The 18,716-nt window shown below is 35.6% G+C and overlaps 1 protein-coding gene and 1 pseudogene across 3 annotated transcripts in view; both read right to left on the bottom strand.

The window, feature by feature from the left end:
* Calx (sodium/calcium exchanger 3) overlaps positions 1–8,882 on the bottom strand; it is a 351,624-nt gene extending 342,742 nt beyond the window's left edge. For all 3 annotated transcript variants that reach the window (XM_089641071.1, XM_089641072.1, XM_089641073.1), the window contains exon 1: positions 6,077–8,882. In XM_089641071.1, the coding sequence (XP_089497197.1) occupies positions 6,077–7,809 (1,733 nt within the window). In that variant the 5' untranslated portion in view covers positions 7,810–8,882. The remainder of the gene's footprint in view (positions 1–6,076) is intronic.
* A 6,164-nt stretch (positions 8,883–15,046) lies between these two features.
* On the bottom strand, positions 15,047–16,783 carry LOC149416937 (sodium/calcium exchanger Calx pseudogene; annotated as a pseudogene).
* Between the last annotated feature and the right edge of the window lie 1,933 nt (positions 16,784–18,716).

Here is an 18,716-nt window from a genome sequence, read left to right as displayed (position 1 = left end):
GTCGGGAGGTAATGTTACAATACATATTAGGTGCAAATGCTATAGTAAATATTTTAGTAGGTGTCACATGTTATAGAGTTTGATCCAATTTACGTTGGCACCAATATTATAAAGGATTAAAGTGACAAATTGTTTGTAAGGGCTGAAGGTATATTATTTATATTTATGAAATGGGCGCTAGGCTTCCTTTATATGGAATCCATAACTTCAGTTTCAGTAGAGCTGAGATTCTGTCTACAGAGATGTCGCTTTTTCTTGCAGCGATAATTTAAGAAGTGAGTAAAAGGAAGTTCGCCCTCTGTCACCAAAACAACAGACTTAAACTTCAAGTCAAAAAGTATTCATTTGCAGTCAATTGTTTATTACTGCCTTACTAAATTACTTACTAAAAGGACGTCATCACAATCTTCTATATAGTACAGCAAGCCGCACTAATTTATTTATGAACTCACCTGTGGGGAGAGCTACGTGCTTTTTGAATGCGGTAGATAAAAAAATAGATTTATTTTTTGTGTCCTATAGCGCATTTGCGAGATTTTTGGCATTGCATATACACTACATAAATGGTACAATTATAACGTCTTAGGCTATATTACCTGTAATTGTTATAAATAAATGTACAAATTATATATAAATAAATAAATCTAAACGGGTTTAGTTGACACTAATTACTAATTTCTGGGCTTAAGTTAATTGATAATTATTAATAAAGTGAAATTATTATTTTCGTAACAATAATGTAGCCATGCTACCCTAATATAAATATTTAAATTTAGATTTTCTTTTCTTGATTGATTGAATGAATGAAAAATGAATGAATGAACGAATGAAATCGAATCTTGGAAGTGGAAATTTATCCAATTTCCGATATCCGATCGAGATGAAACTCGACAGATAGACTCGTTATAGATAACAATTCATTCTATCAACTTAGGCAATCGTAGACACAAGCATTTCTATGAAAATGGATGACATTAACAAAGATATTATTTGAAAGTATTATGGTGATTTATTTTAGGGGTATTATGCCGTGTTGCGCTACCTCCATCTTTCACTATAATGATATTATAATATTTTACGGTAGTTAATATCAATATATATAAAAATGATTGTTTCTTTGTTTGTTCAATATAGTCAAAAACTACTGGACCTATTTCGCTGAAATTTTCATAGTTTGTTTTTATTACTTTCTAGAGTCTTTAAAAAGTGGTTTGAATGGTAAAAGAAGTTGGGGACTCCCGAAAAAGATTATTTATCAGAAGACATTTTCTCTAAGTCGAATAAATGTAGAAATAATGCATTTTTTTAAATCGTAACAGTAGTGAATGGTGCAATTCGAGGACGCCCGAGAAAACATGGCACAATCAAGTTAGAAAAACCTTTTAAATTCTTTAGAATAATACTATTTCCACCTTAAAAATAGACCTAGTTTTCACTACCTACCAGAGCTGCATTCCAGAAATATTTGATGTTTTACAAGGGAATATATTAAATTAATTCATAAGGCGGCTTCTGATTTACTAAAATTGCATTTTATGTACCTTGTATGTCGATTATTAAATGTAGATTGTATGTCGACAATTTAATAACATCAACATTATAATTAATGTTCTGATTTCAATTCGGTTGCAACTAATAGTATAGATACATGAGTTACATAGAACCCAGCGATTGGACAAAATAACGCAGATTTATCGACGTAAATGTATAGGTGTACACACACATTTAAACTGGTTCACAAGGTCTTAGCCAAAGCCATTATGTATTATACGATGTCTGTATCGATTTTGCCAACCACGTGCAGTTTGTGTATGTATTTTGTTTCAAGGCGGTACATATACAAAAAATATATTTATAACTTAAAGCGATGCCATACGTAGTTATGCAAAATCTGGTGTTTTTGGTTTGAAAATTTGGTCGCCTAGAAATGTTTCAGATGCTTTAATTAAATACTGCGAGTAGAATACATCTTGGCCTTTCAAATAATCGAGTATTTTTTATATAAGTAAGTCTTATTATAAGCCCAGAAAAAATAATGTATAGGCCTATGAAAACTGTTTTAAAGATCAAAATCTCTTACTTACGAACCCATTTTCGGTTATGATTTTATTGTATAATGTGGCAAATTAAGTTATTTATAAAATTATTGGAAAAAAAAAAATATTTATTCCTGAACATCCACAAAATAAAATAAAAGGCACTTTTTGGCCATGTTTTTTTCTTGCATAAATCAAAACAGGCGGATAGTGTTAAGCGGGAATTTAAACCTTATCGCCATCTACGTAAGGGTTGTTATTGATAGCGGCTCAATTTAAAATTTTACACGACGTAGTGCATCGCCTTAATAAGAAGTAAAACCTCAAATTGTAATATTTTATTATTGAAGACAATATTGGCGATTCTTAAGATAAAGCTACAAGCTAAAAATTTGTATAATAAATCGTCACGAACGTAGGTAATTGACATTAAAATTGTTTGTAAAAGTGAGTCAAGAAATGCTCGATTTGAAGCGAAAAATTGTTTTATTATTTATTTTGTAAACAATTTTATAACAAATCGAAAAAAGTTAATCAAGGGAAATTGTCACGGGTAATCTTAGCCATAATATTGTATTTTTTTATGCCTTCATACATTTCTATTGAATAAATACATTCTTAACACATATTTATATTTTTTTTTAGTAAATAATTTTTTATTTGAATTGTGCTCATGGGAATTTTTTTTTCTTTATTCATAACAATATATGTGAATACAGTTTTTTACATGCTTTTCGACTACCACACTAGACACATGTCCGTATTATGGAAGTCGAAATTTTTGTATAATTATATAAATGCAATACATGATTCATTTGTTAATATATTATTTTGTGGAATGTAATGTATTTGTGAAATAGGTAATACTTTAACTGAAAATAAAGATAAATTAATTCATTATTTTAAAAAGAACTTTCAAACAGAATTTAAATGAAAAGAAAAGAATAATAAAGCAAATGAACTTAATTTAATCATGTCAGGCATTCTTTAAAATAGTTCCTTCCCTTCATAAATAACCAATTCTGAATATATAATAGGTAGATTGAATCTTGTAAAAATAAAGATAGAAATAAAAATAAGGTAGGATACAAATAAAAATAATAGATAATGTTAGGAATAATAGAAATAAAAATAAGAATAATCGCATCAGCGTAGTATCAAGTTTTTGTTGAAAGTTAATTTAAAGATAAAAATTTTACTCGAGAAATATGAAAAAATAAGAACAGTTTTAAGATGTAAGGCATTCTTTATTATATTTCCTTTCCTCAGCAAATAACCAGTTCTATACACTAATGGCATAAAGATCATCAGATTTCGATGTCTTAATATCAATACTCAGTAAGTTGAACATTTTAGGCGCTATATAAGAGAACTGTCGCTGGGCGAAGGCTGTTTTTGTTGGAGGAATTTTACATTTTTGGTGTGATGAATAGCGGGTGCAAATATTTTGTTGAGTTTTGCGTGTTAAATCATTTTTCCTTATGTGTATGAGAATTGTCTTAACGTGTAATTGTCTAACGTCTAGATTGCGAAATTTTTAAAAAGTGGGTTTGAAGAGTGAGATGGGTGACATTTTAATATAATCCTATGAAATGATAGAAAAACCTTAAAGTTAGCATAAATTTTGGTATTCATAACGTAAAACAATGCGTTTAAAAGATTAATCGAAAATAGTAATTAAGCATTAAGCTTTACCTCAAACGAAAAATTGAAACCGAGAAATTAGAAAAAAATACGGTCGCACTTAGGACTAGATATTTTATTAAATAAAATACTTGTTTATTAATTCATTGAGGAAATGAGGAACTTAACATATTATTCGAAAACGTTGGGCCGGGTTCACTCGTTTGATTTTATATATTTATTTTATTTACCTCACAATGATTCTCAGTGACCCGAAGCACTACGGACTATGACATCCACAATGTGGGTTACGTTGTGAGGATAAATCAATTTGCTTAGGTGGAAGAGAGGGGAAAAGGAAACAAGCTATAAATTATCCATTCTGATTGGTGATCTTTCATCACAACGAAGCAAGGAGAATTTGCCATTCCATTATATTAGTAAAACACTTATATGTATTATTTATTTATTTATATATAGTATTTTATATGCTTTCTCTTTTCACAAAGATGTGATATGTATAATAAATTTGTGGAATATTGTTAAATAATCAAAATTTGTTAAAAAATTTATAAAATGGAACACGTGCAACAGAAAAATAAAAGCTAACATAAATATGTATTTATGAGGTATGTTATTATAGACTTCTTGTAACTAAATAATAGAATACAATTCAATAGTGTAGTCCCCATACTACCAGATTCATATAAAAAATATTGAACGTGTGCAGCACAAATTTTTACGATTTATTAACTTCAAATTACACATACCTATTCAACACATAAACTATACATTCTTACTAAATACACTTAAAATACATTCCCTAGAAAACAGAAGAAAAATAAATGACCCAACTTTTTTATTTAAGATTATTAACTCGAAACTAGACTGTTGTGAACTCCTGCAATTCATAGATTTCAGAGTACCTACCTACCTACTCGAGCAACTAGGCAAAATATATTATTCTGCAACAATATCTTTAATACCAACTATCACATACATACACCTATTTCTCGCTTTCACACACTTGGAAATAAATTCACCTCAATTATCGACATATTTAATATGAGTTTGCCTGTTTTCAAGAGATACCTGAATGACATTTTTATGTAGCACATTTAAGGGGCAATTGCGTATATTTGTTGTTTTCTTGTTGATATATTGAGAACTTAAAAAAAATTGTTATTTTTGTGTTGATGTTTTAAAAATAAAACCTTCTGTTGTCACTGTATTATGCAGTAAATTATGTATAAAGTAAAAGCCCATCAGGGCGTTTAAATTATTAAATTAATAAATAAAATAAATAAACCGTGCAGTTGAACACAACTACTGTTTCCGAGAAAGTATTGTCAACTACGTTCAATCAATGGTTGTTGCAATTAAAAATAATGTTTGATCGAATATTTCTAGCTGGTGAATGGAAGCTATTTAAATCAGGAATAATTACGAGATTTAAATGTATTAATATATTTTTCTATGCCCAAAATTAAATAATTATTTGCACAAAATTACTATACCTACCAAGGAAGAACTATTTTCAATGGAAATTAGAAACATTAATGACAAAATCCACACTTTGAAAACTGCGAAAAAATATTATTTTAAAGACAATCTATCAAATCTTGACAATAACCTAAATCTGATTAATTTCCCACTAGTGAATATTTCTTCTCCAAATACATACATTATATAATGACGTGTTTATTACTATTTACATTATTTTAGACACGTTTTAGCTACCACTGCAATGTACTTGATAACATAACAATAATGTACTGTACACTCCGCTTCCAACCACAAGCTAACGCTTCCATGGATGAGTTGTATTCAGATCTCAAATTATGTACACAAACACTAAATTATCTGTTTCTGAAGTTTTAACGAAAAATGTTTGCCTCGGAATCCCCATAGCGATCATTGGTAGATTGGTACGGCTTATGGGTAAAATAAAAAAAGGATGGTCTGTCTAGCTCTGGTGAGGTTATCGAGACGTAAAGCGTAAGGATCATCAGGATTTCAAATATTTCACTGAGCAGCCTATATGCTACTCACGCCATTACAATTTTTCTTTTAAAATCTAGTCGATCTAGTCCTAGATTTTCAGTGAGAAAATCTGAGGAATAAAACAGAGGATAGTACGCACTTCACTCATGTAAATGTATAACATAAGCTCAAATACATATAACGTACAGTTAGTCTTAAATGTTTACGGCTAGTAGGTGCGTATAAAAACGTTTTATAAAATGTCATCCGTATATGTTGTACAGAAATGACATTTTATACAACATATTCATTCATTTATAAATAGAAAAGGGGTTTTTGTATCGACATTAAAATATCGCGGAATGCGTTCTAAAATCGTATGCACAAAACATTTAACAAACAAAAAACAGTAAAAGTCTTGAAATGTAACTTACTCGACTTCATTGTTCTCAAACACGACTTCTCCTTTGATGGATTCGTACTGGTTTCCTTGCTTGGCAGTCCCATCCTCGGTCCAGTAGGGCACTGACACGCGGCCCCGGGCCCCCGAGTAGCGCACCACCTTCAGGGGGTAGGTCCCCACAGACTCCACCAGCTCGTGATCCCTCTCCGCGAAGGCGAACACTCCACCGTGGTCATCGTCCAGGATCATCACCGTGGCCAGGCTGGGGGAGGCGAGGGATACTGGGCCCCGGGCGTCAGTTAGACGGATGTAGAAATGCTCGTCCTCTTCAAACACATCATCATCAATAACTTCGAGAGTGAAGCGCTTTTCGGATTCTCCCTTCTCAAAGTAAAGTGTGCCTTTTTTGCCAATGTAATCGCTACCGTCTTCAGCAGTCCCGTCTTCGGTGTGAAAGTCCACGCTGCATGCTTCCTCGGTGTCGCCTGTGCGGACAACTCGAACCTCAAACTCGCCGCAGTTTTCCATTACTGTATAGTGACCAGGTTCGAAGAAAATCTTGCTGCCGCCAGTCTCAGCGAGTTCTTCGTCTATGTCTTGCCTTTGCAGTTCTGCCTTCACTTCGCTCAGGTCGCTCTGTGCGCGTTCTGAAATCTTGCGCATTATGTTTCCACTGCCCATCATTTTCCTAGTGGCTTGCACTCTGTAGAAGGCGCGAGATTTCGGACCTTTATTGAGAACCATTTCATGAGCCATGCATTCAATCGATTCCAAGTCGTTTTGAGGATATTGTTTTCTGAGTTCTTTCAAAGTATTAATATATTCTCTCCTAGACTCTTCGAATTCCCTTACTTCCTCAGACATGACTCCATCTTCGAGGCATTTTAGTCCATCGTCCTTGAGTTCCATTTCGACTGAACTGTCGCCACCTTCTACTTGCACAATGACACCCCTCTTGTTCATGCGATAATTTTTATGCAGATATTTATAAATGAGGAGACGACGGTCAGCAATCCAAGCGGTGAGAACTGTTGCCGGGAAGAACATAAAGGTGAGAAGACCTTCCCATATCTCTAACTCACCTGGGGAGAAGTAGGCCAGAATCAAATACAGCCACACGTAGGCAAACACAGACCATGTGGCAGTTACAAAAAATACTCGTAAATGTTTGATTTTTCGATGCTCTCCGTTAGGGATGACAAGAACACAGATGGCAATGATAACGAACAAGTTGTATGCCGCCGATCCAACAATAGTTCCCGGGCCCAAATCGCCGGCTTTGAAATTTTTGGCAACAATTTCAATGATTGACAGTAGGATTTCGGGTGCACTAGATCCCAAAGCCATCAGAGTAAGATTGGCAACGGTCTCGTTCCAAACTCTCACCACAACTATCTGAACTTCACCATTCTTCTTCTTCACTCGAACTTCTTTCTCTTGGGACGTGATAACTTCAATAGCAGCCATGAAGCGGTCGGAAATAATAGACACGCCAATAAAAAGGTAAAGCATGATCAAGAAATAAACAACGCCTCGCAGAACTTGGTCTCCTGTTGTGATATTATCCTGGGGCATCCACATGGGCAGCATGAGACCATCCTCGCACACTCTATCTTCGTTAATTGGGGTGGTGGTATTTGCCTTGGAGGCGCCATTCAGGGTGGTGGCCCCCTCACTACTGCTAGTTGACGCCACGGTGCTCTGGGACACGGCCGGAGCTGCCGCTAGGCACAGTACGAGACACAATCTGCTGATGGAATTCATCTTGATATTTTTCGGTTAATTTTCAATTTTAACTACGAGTCTAATTGATTTCTATTTTTATCTTGCATTAAATCCAATCATCGTACAAAACTTTCCAGTATAATGAGGTAAGATCATCTGTCGACGATCATCGTTGCTATCACAGCTGAGCAGTTCGAGGAGCGAGCGACGATTCCAATCTCGTTTCGATGCTGTAATAATCACTGGCGAGTCATCGGATGGGCAATCATAAACCGGTGGGGGCGTGGATCCGTAACCAGTCGACAAGAAGAGCAGACGGGCAGACGAGTTGAGAAGGTCAATACGTTAGTGACACTGTGACATGTTGCGAATAAACACTTTATTTATGCACTGGAAACCCTTTCAACAAATATAATTCGGAAGAGTATAAAATGATGAAAGAGAATCAGAACAAACTCACAAGTTAACACAATTCAAAAGAAGCACTCAACACTCACAGAACAACAATTACGGGGAAACTTCAGAGTCGAGCAAGTTGCCGATCGCGAAAGAACTGGTCGGAAGAGGGCCGTACTAGAGGAGTTAAAAGAACTAAAGAAGCTAGTGGAGCCGCTCCAGCAATAGCCAATACCGATAGTGCGGTATCGAGAGAGAGCCCAGCTCTGGAAGGCAGTCCACGTTATCAGATCACGGGCGCAGATAGGAAGCGCTCGCCGGAGGAACGCGGGCGGAGGGCCGTACTGCCGTAGAGCCGGAGGATCTATTCCTAGCGCGGAGCTTTCCTCGCGACGCTCATCCTGGTCTAATAAAGTTTAGCTGACGCCGCGGACGAGCTTTGGCGCGAAATGCAACACAGGCGGTGGAGGGGCGACGGAAGGGGGTGGGGGGACGAGGGGAGAAATCAAAAACTTGGCGCGACAAACAGAAATCACAGACAGATGAAGAAACAGCCGAACTTTTACAAGAATTTTACAAGAGTGAGAAGAACTGTCAAATTATCCGCGCCATCTATCGGAAAGACGAAAGTTGCGTCGCGACGTTTTCCGCATCTTTTGGCGCGCTTTTACTTTCCCGCTGAAAGTGGCTGGGTGTAGCGCACGTCCGTCCCGCCGCTGTGTTCAGAGCGGTGTGCAGTGTCGTCCGTGGTGGCGCGGCGGGAGAGGGGAGAGAGGAGAGGGGGCGCCTGCGCACCATATACTACATACACATAACCCACCATACTCCACCCGAGGGTAGCTCCGTTTCGCGATGATTTTCCGATAAACTTTATTATCTGCTTTGTATTTCACGAACGTTTTCCGCTGTGTTCTTACACAATAATTATTTGTCGTGTTTCAAAATAAATTAATGCATACGTATTACTTATCGTCTAAATTAAATACTACTTGTAACCCCAGCGGACACGCGACGCATTTCATTTTAAAAATCTAATAAAAATAAAATCAACCTAAGATATTAAGTAAACCGTGCCGACATTATCAAGATCAAACACTATTGGCACGAATAAAGGGCTTATTATAATATAATGTAACATGATAAATGTAATATTCACTGAGCATAATTTATTATTTTTAAGAATAATTAAAATTAACCAAAGGTTCCTTCGTCAGGATAAACGTATAATCATTGAATACAATATTAACGACTCTTAAACGAAAATTTTGAACAGAAAAATCGAATAAAGATTCGGTCGTATCCTGTGTTCATTTCCTAAATGCGATCTATTCTGTTTCAAAATTTTCAATATAAGTTTCTAATATTTTCTTTATTAAATTATTAAATGTTACGAATTGAAGTTATACTCATTAAGTCATTCAGAAAATAAAATGTAATTTTTCACTTTTTATGACGCGGGTAATTTGAACACCTGGAATTTGAACACTTGGAATATTTTTAATTATGAATACCGCACAACAGTCCCACAGGTATTCACATAAAGAATAATTTTTTTCAGAAAAATAGTGTGTGGATGGGCGATTTGGTCTGCGAATTAAACAGGTTGTCAAACCTTTCATTATTATTATACTCGTGGATTTTATCTTTGTTTAAACTTAACCGTTTGACTTTTTATCTGTCTGTAAATTTGTTTGTACTTTCCGTTTCTGGTTTCAAAAATTTGCTGCATCCACAATATTATTCAATTAAGCCTTTATTTGACAAATGGCTAACTTTGCACTATGGATATAAAGTGAAAGTGCAATTAAAAGTTTTAGGTTTTTTCAGCAATTAAGATAATACTTTTTAATGAGTTGGGTTCTCATTTTGTGAATGCTTTCTGAACAGTATTTAGAAATGTTTAAATAGATTAAATATTTATTGCAAAATCTGTGTATATATGCTACAATTTTGTTTTAAAAATAATATGTAATAACATTAAGTCATACTTCATCAACGCATTGTATGTTTTTTAATTGTTAGACCAGAGTTTTTTAAAAATTTTAACATGTGAGTTTTTGATCCTGGTCTTCTAAGATGTAACAGGTTATTTTAGATGCAGGTCGTTTAAAATATGGGGTCATCGTCCATAGGTAGAAGAAACACTTTGGTAATTGGCCTTTGGATGGATCCGTTCTTCTAATTAACAAAAAATATTCAACGTCTTTATAAATATTCAAAAAAATATTTTTTGTTTGTTTTTGATATTAAGAAAACTCCACCCTGGTCAACTTATATTTTAACTAGCTGAAACCCCGGGGATGCCTGAGCTTTACAAAGAGTTTTTCGAAATGTGTAAATTTGTTTAGAATATTGTATCCCCCGCAATGCTTCGCTATTGCTAATGTCCTTCTCTTGCGCTTTTCACTTCTTCCACCATTCACCATTGTATACCACAATGTTATTGTTAAAAAAACTCCATTACATTGACTTTAATTCGACTCTGTATCTCATTACGGTGTAGAGATATTGCTACAAGTATTCCTTAGGAATCCCCTACTTTTTCTACCATTTAAACATCTTTAAATACTCCTGGCACTAATAAAAATAAACTTTTAAATTTACACAAATGTTGGTAAGGTTTAGCCAGCGCTAGCAATGTAAGCGCCCGAAAACATTTTTTATGGCTTGATTACAAAACATCGACTTTTTTCTACTTTCTGTAAATAAAATATGCTTGTTATATTATATTTCTATATCTAAGCTAAGCTAAGCTAAGATAAACTAAGCGCACAAACAGACAGACACAGATAGCTACTTTGTTTTATACTATTTCGAGAAGTTGTTTCTGAACGTTCCTAACTATTCCCGAACATTCCACATCATTCCAGAATGTTCCGGGATGTTCTTAAATGTTGTGGAATGCTCTCGAATAATTTCGAATGTTCTGAACTGTTCTAGAAATTTCTAGAGGGAAAAACACCCATCTCTTATATTATTATCTTCAAAAGCACGCTCTTCGGGTGAAAACGGGAACCTTCTTCATGGATGGAGGATAGAGGGCTACCACACCATATAACTCCCTTGATCGTGACGGGACTCGTTTCTGAGTTTTAGTGGCACGCACATTATACTCTTACTTTTATAATATATATTGATTAACTCACAGTTTGAGCAGCTTTGATCTGATGCTAAATGGACTAACACATTCCCAGCCAACATTAGCTCCCCCCACGCCAAACTGTTTTCCTCTTTACGCCACAACACTTCTTTCAATCAGACCCACATTATAACTACAACCACCGAACACGTAGTCCCTAGAAGTGTGATATATACTGATAGAACGAAAACTGATGTCGCAAATTTACTTGAGGCGATGCAATGTAAAATAATACAAAATAGCGTGCTTTTCATTCAAAATTTTAATCGACAAAACATAAAAGTATTTGCCATTACTTTAAAACTACATTTATTATGGGTCTATTTATAAACTTAGAAAAACAATATCAGGCCGATAAAATGCTTTTATGTGTAAAATCTTCTATTTATGATCCTTTTTTCAGATTTTTTTTGTATTCATCTCTGTTTGTGACCATTGAAGTAATAATCATTGTATTGTTTTATAGTGCTTTCACACAAACGAAGTATTGAATTCCGTAAGTCTAAACTTAAACTTTAGGGTGCACAATTTACACCCGCGCTGTGCAAGCGGGTTCACTATAGAGCATCGGACCATCCCATCCATATATTGGGTGTAAATGGTGAATTTAAGCCCATAAGATCTTTTGTATTTACACTAGACACGTTAATGTTTGTGCGTGAGCTTCACAAAATAAAAATAAAACTATTTTTTATTTTTGCATAAACTGAAATAGTCGGCAGGCGTCAAGAGACAATTCAAACCTTATTCGTTTGTATTGTTCAAATTGTTCGAATTGTTTGAATTGGAACATCATAAGAGCTTTCACTCCGCCCGTCGGACCAATAAAATTAATAAAAAAGAAAATTTCAAAACCTACCTAAAAACGTTTGATCAATTTTGCCAGAAATAAGGAGAAATTGAGCCTATTCGGGAACGTGGATACGCAAACACCGTTCTACAGTTTATCACTTCAGTGCAACCAACCAACACAAGGCATTATGACGAGTTATTATTATGGCGAACTAACCCAAGTTAACTATATCAGTTAAGTGGATTAATTTAATGTTCTGCAACAACTGGTTTTTATCCACGTGTTATCATTGAATTATAAATTGTAGTTATTTCGTTAAACTTCTTTTACGAAAAGAAAAGAAGCGAAACCAGTTCACAGCGTGTTTTACACTCGTACCGTGAAACTTTGGGGTTTGTTGGTGAATCATGATAATATAAGAAAAAAATATATTTTATCAAAGCAATCAAATGTTCGTTTGTTCAAAATCTTAAATCTCCAAAAGTTCTTCACTGATTGCTTTGAAATTTTGACACAACTTAGCATTCAAATACGCGTGTGTTTTTATATACTGGTCACCTGTAATATATATATTTTTTTTTTTTAATTTCTACGTGGTTCATGAATCATTTCCCCAATCACATCCCAAAATTCACGACGTAAGCGCCGAACACAGTGTGTATAGGAAATTCAACCAAAATAATAATATTACATTCCCAACCATAGAAAAAATAATTAGTCCGCACTAGAGGTGGGTCCTATGAGTACTTTTCGTTACTGGGTACAATGAGTACAGGTACAAATAAATACCTGGTAAAAATACCGCTGACAAAATACATTTAATACCGACCTGAATTTACTGAGGATTGATTCAGAATAAGTAATTTCTAAACTGTACTCACATAAATTCTACCCACATTTTGCCCACAAATTAAAACTTGATTCCCCCAATAATTATTCGAAATCCATGGGGGGGGAGAGGTTGTTAGAGAATGTAAGTGAAACGTAATTCCCCACAAAAAATTTCAGATATGTACTTCCGCACAAAATATTTCAAATCAATGGGGGGGGGGGGGCTGTTACAAAAACTTCTAAGAAAAAATTTTCCCCACAAAAATACCCATCAAAAATACCTATTCAAAATACCCATCAAAAATACCCATCAAAAATACCCATCAAAAATACCCATCAAAAATACCCATCATAAATATCTATTAAAATACCTATCAAAATTACTCATCAAAAATACCTGGTAAAAGTATCCATTAAAAATATTTAGTCCCAGTATAAAATACTTGTGAGTATTTTGGAACCAGGTATTTTGGAGATTTGTCACAAGTACAAAGTATCGCATGAAAATACCCGGTACTTTTACTGGGTACGATAAATACGAATCACCTCTAGTCCGCACCACATCAATAATTCCGTTCGCAAACGTTAGATAATTATTTAATCGTCGGGTATGGTATAGAGTAAAGAGGTATATTTTTTTAGAATGCGTACCAAATTATAATTTTAAATTCAAGGCCGCCTCACACAAATTAGTTGAACTTGACATTCAGCACCGCCCTTGTGCCTGGTCGGCGACTATCAACAAATTTTACAAAAATACTCGTAAAATATATCTCCACGGCAATTCCGTACACGGTAACTTACTAGCATGTACGAGTTATAATTTCATTCATTAATACGCAAGCACGCGTTGTTGGCAGATCTGTAATTATGCAGTAACCACTGAACAGATAATTCCAAGAAGTGTGGTCATTACCGATTTGAAAGTTAACAGATTTTGATTGAAGAACATACGTACGACGAGAAAATAATATATAGATTTTTTTCCAAATAAACAGTTTTTTATTACGAGACCTTTGTAACAATATTTTTTTTCTCCGTGCTACCATTGTTGTCGAAGAGTTTAAAAACAAAAGTGTTCACGGTTTATTAAGTTTACGTTGAATACTCCTTTAGAACAAAGGAACTACATTTTGTATTACATTGATTGATTTGAATACATACAATGAGAGTCGACGAAGGATAAGCGGATGAAGCTTCTTTTTAAAAATTTTAAATTCGGAGCTCGACTGTTAAACTCCTTAGTTAATATAAGAGTAGGTACATAATCGACATACTAGGAATAAGGATGTATTTCATTGTCACCGTTCACAAACAAATTATGTAGAAAACTAGCCTTCATGGCAAACGAGCATATAAATGATATTGACATTTTTATCATAACAAATTCGATGTTTATACATACCTAAACAAAACTTTCATGTCAAAATATTATTTCTGAAAATGTTTTTTAAATTGTAAATCATTCTAAGCCATTGTTTATTTACTAACCGTCGCGTCGCGTCGTGTGAAAACAATCAGCGTGAATGTAATAAAATTGACAGTTTCAAATATTCAATGCACAATTTATACCCGAACTTGAAAAACTACACATAGCTAGATGTTTTGGTCAAAGGGTATTGTACCTACTGCACTGTTATTCTGTAGTGTGTAAATCTAGATGTTTTAAACTAGGTAGGAAGTTATTTAGTATATGTGGTGTTCTATTTTCGAAAAGATGTATTTATTGAAGTTGTGCATATTTTGCACTGAGGTTCTAACAAATTACGCGGAACCATTTTGTTGGGTTGGGCTGAATGGTTTTATTCCCAAGTTGGGGTGTATTGTGAGGCTGCGAAGTGGGAAGAGAAAGAAGTTGAGACTGATCAGGGTCGAGAAGTAATCATATCTTCAGCTTTTTGTTTTGAATGGCGGTCACTAGGACACTTTTAATATCACACGCATAGTGTTTAAATGTTTCGGGTAATACGTTTATACCAAAAATGATGTGCTTAACAATATACTTAATCGTAAAATCTTATGAATCGTCTTAGACCTTAATATCATCACGGAGCGCCATGCGTTCTAAAACTTATTCAGAAACAAACAAACAGATGAAAACATTCCTGGAATATGACTTACTCGACTTCATTGTCCTCAAACACGAGTTCTCCTTTGATGGGCTCGTACTGACTTCCTTCCTTGGCAGTCCCGTCCTCCGTCCAGTAGGGCACGGATACGCGGCCCCGGGACCCACAGTAGCGCACCACCTTCAGTTCGTAAGCCCCTACTGACTCCACCAGTTCGTGATCCCTCTCTGCAAAGGAGAACACTCCACCGTGGTCATCGTCCAGGATCATCACCGTTGCCATGCTGGGAGAGGCCAGGGACACCGGGCCCCGAACGTCAGTAAGACGAATGTAGAAATGCTCGTCCTCTTCAAATACATCATCGTCAATCACCTGGAGAGTGAAGCGTTTTTCGTATTCTCCCTTCTCAAAGTAAAGAGTGCCCTTTTTACCGATGTAGTCGCTACCTTCTTTGGCAGTTCCGTCTTCGGTGTGGAATACCACGCTGCATGCTTCATTGATGTCTCCTGTGCGGACTACTCGAACCATAAATTCGCCGCAGTGTTCCATTACTGTATAGTGACCAGGATCGAAGAAAATCTTGCCGACGCCAGTCTCAGCGAGTTCTTCGTCTTCTTCTTGCCTCAGTAATTCTGCCTTCACTTCGCTAAGGTCGCTCTGTACGCGTTCTGAAATTTTATGCATTAGATTTCCACTGCCCATCATTTTCCTAGTAGCTTGCACTCTGTAGAAGGCACGAGATTTAGAACCTTTGCTGAGAATCATTTCATGAGCCATGGTTTCGATCGATTCCAAGTCATTTTTAGGGTATTGTTTTCTAAGCTCTTGCAATGTATCAATGTATTCTCTCCTAGATTCTTCGAAATCCCTAACTTCCTCGGACATAATTTCATCTCCTAGGAATTTTTGTCGAGCCTCTTTGAGTTCCATTTCTTCGGGATTCTCGCCGCCTTCCATTTGGATAATGACACCTCTCTTGTTCATGCGATAGCTTTTGTGCAAATATTTATAAAACAAAAGTCGACGTTCAGCAATCCAAGCGGTAAGAACTGTTGCCGGGAAGAACATTAGAGTAAGAAGTCCTTCCCAAATCTCCAATTCACCTGGGGAGAAGTAGGCAAGAATCAAGTAAAGCCACACATAGGCAAACACAGACCAAGAGGCAGTTACAAAAAATACTCGCAAATGTTTGATCTTTCGATGCTCTCCATCAGGGATGACAAGAACACAGATGCCAATAATCACAAACAGATTGAATGCAGCCGATCCAACAATAGTACCCGGGCCTAAATCACCGGCATTGAAGTTTTTGGCACCAATTTCAATGATTGACAGTAGGATTTCGGGTGCACTGGATCCCAAAGCCATCAGAGTAAGATTAGCAACGGTCTCGTTCCAAACTCTCACAACAATTATCTGCACTTCGCCGTCCTTCTTCTTTACACGAACTTCTTTCTCTTGTGACGTGATGGTTTCAATAGAAGCCATAAAGCGGTCGGAAATGACAGACACACCTATAAAAAGGTACAGCATGACGAAGAAATAAATAAGGCCTCGCAAGACTTTGTCTCCCGTGGTGATATTTTCTTGGGGCCTCCACATCGGCAGCATGAGCCCATCCACGCAAACCCCATCTTCTTTATCTGAGATGGTTGTATTCGCCATGGATGCATCGTGCAGGGTGGTAGCCACCTCACCTTCGCTGGGCGATGCCTCGGTACTCTGTGACAGGGCCGGAGCCGCCACCAGGCAAACTATAAGACATAACTTACTGATAAATTTCATCTTGTTTTTTTTCTGTTTATTTATTAAATTAATTTGGAATCTAATTTTTTAATATTTTTCATTCACTATACTAAATCATCACACAAAACTTTATCGTTTATTGAGATAATATCATCTACCCACGATCATCTTTGCCATCACAACTGAGCAGGTGAAGGAACGAGCCACAGTTTCAATCTCGTTTCGATGGTGTAATAATCACTGGTGGATATTCATAAACCGGTGGGGGCGTGTGTCCGAAACCAGTTGAGCAGACGGGCAAACGAGTTGAGAAGGTCAATATACGTTGTGTACTGGAAACCGTTTACAGAACGTTGAAAGAAAATCAAAACAACCTCACTACTCAACACAATTTACGTGAAGAACTTAACACACACAAAACAACAATTACGCGAAACTTCAGAGTCGAGCAAGTTGCCGATCGCGAAAGAACCGGTCGGAAGAGGGCCGCACTAACCGCGAACCGCTGACCGTGGCGGAGACTCGGGCGGAACTAGAGGAGGTAGTGAAGCGACTCCAGCAATAGCCGATACGCCGATACGATATGCCGATAGTGCGGTATCGAAAGATAGCCCAGCTCTGGAAGGGAATCCGCGTTATCAGTTCACGTAAGTTATAAAACAATGATTAGAATCACTACCTCCAACGAAACACCAAGTAATCCAAAACAAGTGTATTTGTTTTAATTAACCACAATAGTAACTGCATAAAATAATCTCCCTTCCACATTTTCACTTACAAAACATAGTATTTGAACAAGGCCTCTATTTCACCCGAGGCTATAAGCTAATCTCAACCTAACCAAATTTAATGATCTTCTATTAATCAACGAGTTTATACAGCAAATATATTTATATAAATGAATTTAATAGACAAAAATTTATTTGAAAACACGTTGCCGGCAATCGAGAAATAATTTTAAAAAAAGGGCTGCATAATAGCACAACTAGTAGGTAGGTAAGTAGGTACCTATTTACCTTAACTCTTTCAGTATGGCACTTTCGATTCCACGTATATATACCATATTTAAAGTTTGATAATATGATGCTTGAGAACTTCAACAATATTTTGGAAACTTTTTTTTACTGACTAATTTAGATTTTTTTGTATTTGATTTTTATTAATTTTAGGTCTCAAATTGTTATTTTTTATTGGTACAGAAAAAAAACCTATCTCACTAATAATTGATCAATTTTATTTTTTTTAAATTTATAGTGCACAAATTTACACAAAACATCAAATAATAATGGATCCCAGTCCAAGCAAAACAGTCAAAACTGCAGTATATTCACAGTATTTGCTGCGGGAATAAAGGTTGCAATCTGGCATAAAAAAAAGACACCATGACCAATATCCTTCATAAGCGATACGCAAAATATGGGGCGATTTGTTTTACAAAATCAAAAGATATTAATTTTTTTGGTCGCGTTCCTCCAGAGGAAGTCTGGTATTGAAAGGGTTAATATGTGCTTTCGGAAGTTTTCGCAACCGACCAAATTCATTCGTAGGCGCACTGGAAAATCAATTAGAAACGTCAAACATAAAACACAATATTTTATAGTTATGACGTTGGCGAAATCTTAATAACGAGTTAAACCTTTAATTTAGATAATCTTTTAAGGATTCTTTCTCACTGAATTGCGTCAATATTGGACCAAAGACGTCATGTTGTTTCTTCGCCAATACCTGGTATTATCCACAATCAACTTGCAAAAATAGAAAGATATCGTTTAATCAATAATACTGATAGCAGCTGACGTAAATAAAATTACTGTTGGCGTTTAATGAAAAAAAATCTTTACAGACATGCGTAATCACGCGTATATTTAATTAAAATGATTGTCCTCTTTTACTGACTGTATTCAATGAGTAAGAATATGAAGATAAATTTTTCAATCTACACTAATTGAATTATTTTAGGAAAAAAATGTTT

The sequence above is a fragment of the Hesperophylax consimilis genome, chromosome 16 (assembly GCF_061612785.1).
Source record: "Hesperophylax consimilis isolate HC1 chromosome 16, BYU_Hcon_1.0, whole genome shotgun sequence".
NCBI classification, from domain to species: domain Eukaryota; kingdom Metazoa; phylum Arthropoda; class Insecta; order Trichoptera; family Limnephilidae; genus Hesperophylax; species Hesperophylax consimilis.
The sequence above is the reverse complement of the archived record's forward strand: the minus strand, read 5'-3'. Positions and strand labels throughout refer to the sequence as shown.